This window comes from Peromyscus eremicus, chromosome 16_21 (genome assembly GCF_949786415.1).
Source record: "Peromyscus eremicus chromosome 16_21, PerEre_H2_v1, whole genome shotgun sequence".
In the NCBI taxonomy this organism is placed as follows: domain Eukaryota; kingdom Metazoa; phylum Chordata; class Mammalia; order Rodentia; family Cricetidae; genus Peromyscus; species Peromyscus eremicus.
The window spans coordinates 504,125-509,436 of record NC_081432.1 but is presented as its reverse complement, the minus strand read 5'-3'; the positions used below and the strand labels follow the sequence as shown (position 1 = coordinate 509,436).

The window sequence follows — 5,312 nt, the reverse complement described above, 5'->3', positions numbered from 1 at the left end:
GGCCAATCAGTCATTTATTTATTGACCAATCAGCAACACATTTGACATACAGAACATCCCACAGCAGATACTGAGGAATGTATTATTTTAAAAAAGAATTACATTTTTTAAAAATTTGGGGTCTATAACAAAGCTTTTTGTACTTATGAGTAAAAGCAAACTGTCACAGAACACAACATTCCCAAAATTATTTTATATATTTGAAAGATCAATGATTACAAAGAAAATGATTTTATTAACTAAAATGAAGACAGTCAATAGTATAGAAGACAACAAAGTACTTCTAAACCAAAGAGTAGCTCTTTACCAAAGTCATTTGGTAATGATAATCCAATATTTTGTTTTCCAAAACTTATATTTGGATGCTAATGTAAATAAATTTAAATATAAGGCTAAAATGGAATTGATTTGCTTATGTTGTAATTCAATCAACTAATAAAATAACAGGCTAGCATAAGAAGTATTTTAGAAAGTGTATAACTCAAAAAGAATCAAATGTAATTTATGTGCTTCTGCAGATGGATTGAACAGTCCAGTTTCTGAGGAGGTAAAAGGTCTGATGATCAGTCGCTTTTGATATCTTGAAAATCTAGACTAAGTTTTGTTACTACAGGTGTCAAAATCTAAAACTTAAAACAAAATAAAAACTAATATACTATATACAAAATTTGAGTAGAAAAATGGCTGGGATAATTGAAATAGAGACTGAAGAATTGTTTTACCACTATAAGATAAAGGATTATCATTCTTATGAAGCTTCTTACAAAAATAAGAGAAAATATATAAAATTAAAGTAGTATGAGAACTAGCAAATATCAATGTCTTTGATCTGTCGAATTATCATACATTTGAAAAAATTTAGTAAAGGTGGATTGTTGCTGCTATGTAGATTCTGCTGTTTATCATTATGTTTTAGGCATCTAACAGGACTTAATCCAGCTCTAAGTTTCCCTATGCATAGTTCTTTATGAACTAGTAAAATCAGGTGAGTTTTAGAAGAGAAGTGCTTTGGCCCTACACTGTTAATTGACACATAAATAATTTATTTTTTAAAGTAATATGGTCACACCATTTAAGAGAGTTGAATATTTTGTACACTTAGATTCAATAAACCTATTCTTTAGAAATATAAAGACAAAACTTCAATTTTTATTATTACTTATAATAATAATTAAATATTGAAGGTATTTAATATAGGCAAAATGAATGAATATATACAGATAAATTTTGATATAAATTGAAAACTGTACTTCAGGAAAATTGTATCTGTAAGACTATGCAATTGTACCTAGTGATATCATATAAATTTATATCAATATGCATATTGATAGACAAAAATGAATTTTATGGTAATATTTTATTTGTGCCAAAATATGATTTTATTTGTATGTTAATAAATAAAGTTACCTGGGCGTCAGAGCTAATAGCAAGCCATTTAGCACAAGTCTGGCAGTGGTAGCACATGCCCTTTATCTGATCACATGGCAGGCAGAGTCTGTGTGTTCAAGGACATAGCCAGCTTGGTGACACACGCCTTTAATCCAAGTACCAACCATAGAGACCTGGAGGTCTATATAGACAGACAGTGACAAAAAAGTCATGTGGTTGGGTTTAGAACCAATGAGAAGGCAGAACAGAAAGTCAATAAAAATACAGACACACAGGAAGTAGGTCTCTTTTCTCAGGGGAAGGACAGCAGCGGCTGGTAAGCTAAAGGTTATTTGCTAGTTCTCTGACCTCTTGGGCTTTTAACTCTTTATTTGGCTCTGTGTTTCTTGTTTAATAAGACTGTTTAGAATTACATCTACAGAATTTAAAATAAAAATTTGAAAGTAAATGGTTGATTTGAAAATTATGACTTGGTGGGTGGAACTGGGGTTAATAGTATCATTTTTTATTATTAGCATAATAATATTGCCTCTGAAAAAATGTTAAGACATGTACTGATATTTTCAGTGTGTCTGTGTGTGGATGCATTAGGAGGTAAGAAGTAGTTAATCTATATTACAAGGCTTTAATTTTTCTTAATTTGAAGGAACAACAGTTTTAATAGTAAAAAGCAAAGAATTCAAACAATGAACTTGCATAAGGATGATGGTTATATAATGTAGTTTATCTACAGAAAAAATTACTCTTCATTAATATTATAGGTTGAAGGAATACCAATGACTAAAAACATTCCTGCATATAATTGAACAGTTAGTAACAAGAGGACAAAAATGATTCTAACCACTGAATTTTGTACTCAACAGTAACTTCCTTATACCACTCCTTATGGTCTCATTTCTCAGACTGTAGATAACAGGGTTGAGTGTTGGAGACAGTATTGTGTAAGAGACAGAGAACAAGAAATCTAAAGCAATTGGAGACTCTGAAGTTGAGTTTAGATATGCATAGGAGCCTGTGGAAAGAAACAATGAGACAACAAAAAGGTGGGGCAGGCAGGTAGAGAAGACCTTAGACCGGCCTTCAGCAGAGGGCATCCTAAGAACTGTGGAGAATATGTGGACATAGGAGAGGGAAATCCCAATGAAGCAGGAAAAGGCCATTGCAGACAGAAAACCAGCCACTCCCATCACTCCAAGGTAATCATTAGAGCAGGAGAGCTTGAGCAACTGGGGGACATCACAGAAGAACTGGTGGATTATTTTGGGCCCGCAGAACCTGACAGAGGATAAGGTTGCTGCATACAAGGTTCCTGGGATGCCACTGCTTAGCCATACACCTGTCACAGCCAACCTACACTTTCTGGGACACATGATGACCTCATAGTGCAGTGGAAAGCAAATGGCCACATAACGATCATACGACATCAATGTGAGAATGGCCAATTCACCCCAGGCAAAATCTGTGAAGAAAAAAACCTGCAGCATGCACTGGCTATATGAAATGTATCCACTGCCTGCCAGGGAATTCTCAATATACTGGGGAACTGTGACAGAAAGGGATGAGAGGTCCAGAAGGGAAAGGTGCTTCAGGAAGTAATACATTGGAGACTGGAGCTGCCGGTCCAGTGTGGTGATGGTGATAATGATGAAGTTACCTGTTGATCCCAATAGATATGTCACCAAAAAGAGCAAAGCATGCAAGATCTGTAGCTCATGGTTGTCAGAGAACCCCGTTAGGAGGAATCCACTCATTGTGGTTATATTTCTCACAAACATTTTGAGAGTAGAAATTGTGGTAGCAGCTGAAGAATAAAATGATATAGTAAATGCAGTATACAGATACTGAGACATTATTTATTTGTTCATTAGTATTTTCTTCAATAATTTCTCTCTCTCTCTCTCTCTATATATATATATATGAATATATATATATATATATATTCATATTCTATTTGTTGTGAAACTTAAGTGAGAACACATTTTTCTCATGTCCATAGAGTTCACACTATCTGCTCATAAACCAGTAGTTACAGGTAAATGTACATGTGGTCCATCACTGGTTCTCTCAAGGAACATAATTGTATTTGCCCTATGAAAAAGCACTATTCCATTGCCACAACAGAAACCCATTGCTTTTATCTGACTCATCAATAGACAGTGATGGGCTGTGGATGAGAGGTTTTTGAACATGGGACTGGTTATGTATAGACAGGACAGCATACTATTTTAGCAGATAGAATAGGCATTTTAAGGGAATATGCTAGGAATTAAAATATAGTTTGGTTGTTCACTGGAAATAGCTATTTTCTTTGGCAAACAGTACTAACATTACAGAGAGTCTGTTATTGTAGAACCAAGTGTAAAAATGAATATATGTATTGCTCTTAAATAACCATGCAGTGATTATTGAAATCAAAAGCAGCAAAAATACTTGTGCAGGGGGAATACTCACATACCACTCTCAATTTAGATATCTTATTTCATTTATGGACTGTTTTAGGGGACAAGCAGCTTCTATTTGAACTGCTGTCTATACTAATAGCCTTCAGATGTAGCCATCAAATAGCACTTACCACAAAGCAAGGACAATTGCAGACACACAGTGAGTTCTTGAGGTGCTTTAAGATGTAGAGGAAAATGACCAACATCCAGTGCCTAACTTCAGTAAGAGACTGGAAAAGTAAAGTCATTTATGTTTCAGACAGAAGAGAAATTATGTTTTAGTCCATGATCTTTTGCTTTGATATTTGAGAGATTGAAAATGACATATCATTCTCCCCTTGCAAGATGCATGTTGGTGTTTGAAGGTTGATGAGAACATAATAAAGTGTCAGCTTTCTGCATGTTTTTTCCCCATTAATGAGTTCTAGGCAACAAGAGCAAACATGCTCTGTCAGTCTTTTGAGGTTTTAAGTCCTGTGAAGTATCATCATATATTTTCTTGTGTCTACTTAAAGTTCGTATGCTTAGAAATGCAACCACAGAATAAAATTTGAGGTCACCCTTTTCAATCTTGAGGCAATTCCCATTTAGTGACATCTCCCTTGTGACAGAACAAACTCATTCCACCTCCCTCATATCTCTTTTGCAAAGAATAAACTTGATACCAAATCATTCCAACCCTACATCAAATTACTTGACAGGATGTTTGATTATGAAAATGGCTTTAGAGCCAAGCATGACATGAGAAAAAGAATCTCAGGACCTGTGGCAGTAGTGTACTGAATTCAAACCGGTGTGGGCTCCATAGAAAAAATCCTCCATCTAAAGGAAAATAAAACACCGTTAAATAAACTAGATAACTTATTTCATATGATACAATTCTTGCGTCTGAAAGTCTCTTGTTTCCTGCTCTGCGTACCTCAGGCATAACTGTAATCCTTTTAGAATATTCTCGTACTGTGTGATTTCTTCAAAACCTCATGTCCTACAAAAGTAATCAGTGCAAACTAGAGATCTCACTTATACTTCTCACAGTTTTCTTCTTTCCAAATTCTGCTTCTTTGATATTATTTTTCTCTGAGGTTGGTAAAATGATAAGTATGTTTATAATTATTGTTCACAATAAGTTTTTATATTCATTCATTTAATCTTAATATTTTAATCTGATAAACTATACAGTACATTGAGAGATAAAAAGGCTGAGTAATATTGATCATTCATATAAATAAGACAGGAGGCATGTTTAGATCCTAAAACAGGTTTCACTTGATCTATACAGTTTCATCAGCTTGGAGTTAAGAATTTTAACAGAAAAAATTTAAGAGTTAGTAGCTTAAATAATAGAATTGGCATCTGAGCTATAAAAATTTACACATATCAAAAAAGACACAGGGACAGGGTCACAATCTCATTGACAATGTTCATCTCAGGCTGTCTTTCTTGCTGACATCTGAGAGCTTTGAAGAAGTGCTTTCATAGTTT

The 5,312-nt window shown here is 34.2% G+C and overlaps 1 protein-coding gene across 1 annotated transcript; it reads right to left on the bottom strand.

Annotated features, from left to right (window-relative positions):
• Positions 1-2,225: 2,225 nt before the first annotated feature.
• LOC131926768 (olfactory receptor 14J1-like) lies at positions 2,226-3,164 on the bottom strand. Its single transcript, XM_059282363.1, has one exon. It carries the CDS (start codon positions 3,162-3,164, stop codon positions 2,226-2,228), a length of 939 nt encoding a protein of 312 aa, XP_059138346.1.
• Positions 3,165-5,312: the final 2,148 nt, after the last annotated feature.

Excerpts from the sequence above, each read along its gene's own strand:
- LOC131926768 (XM_059282363.1), bottom strand. The coding sequence starts at position 3,164 with ATGTTTGTGAGAAATATAACCACAATGAGTGGATTCCTCCTAACGGGG.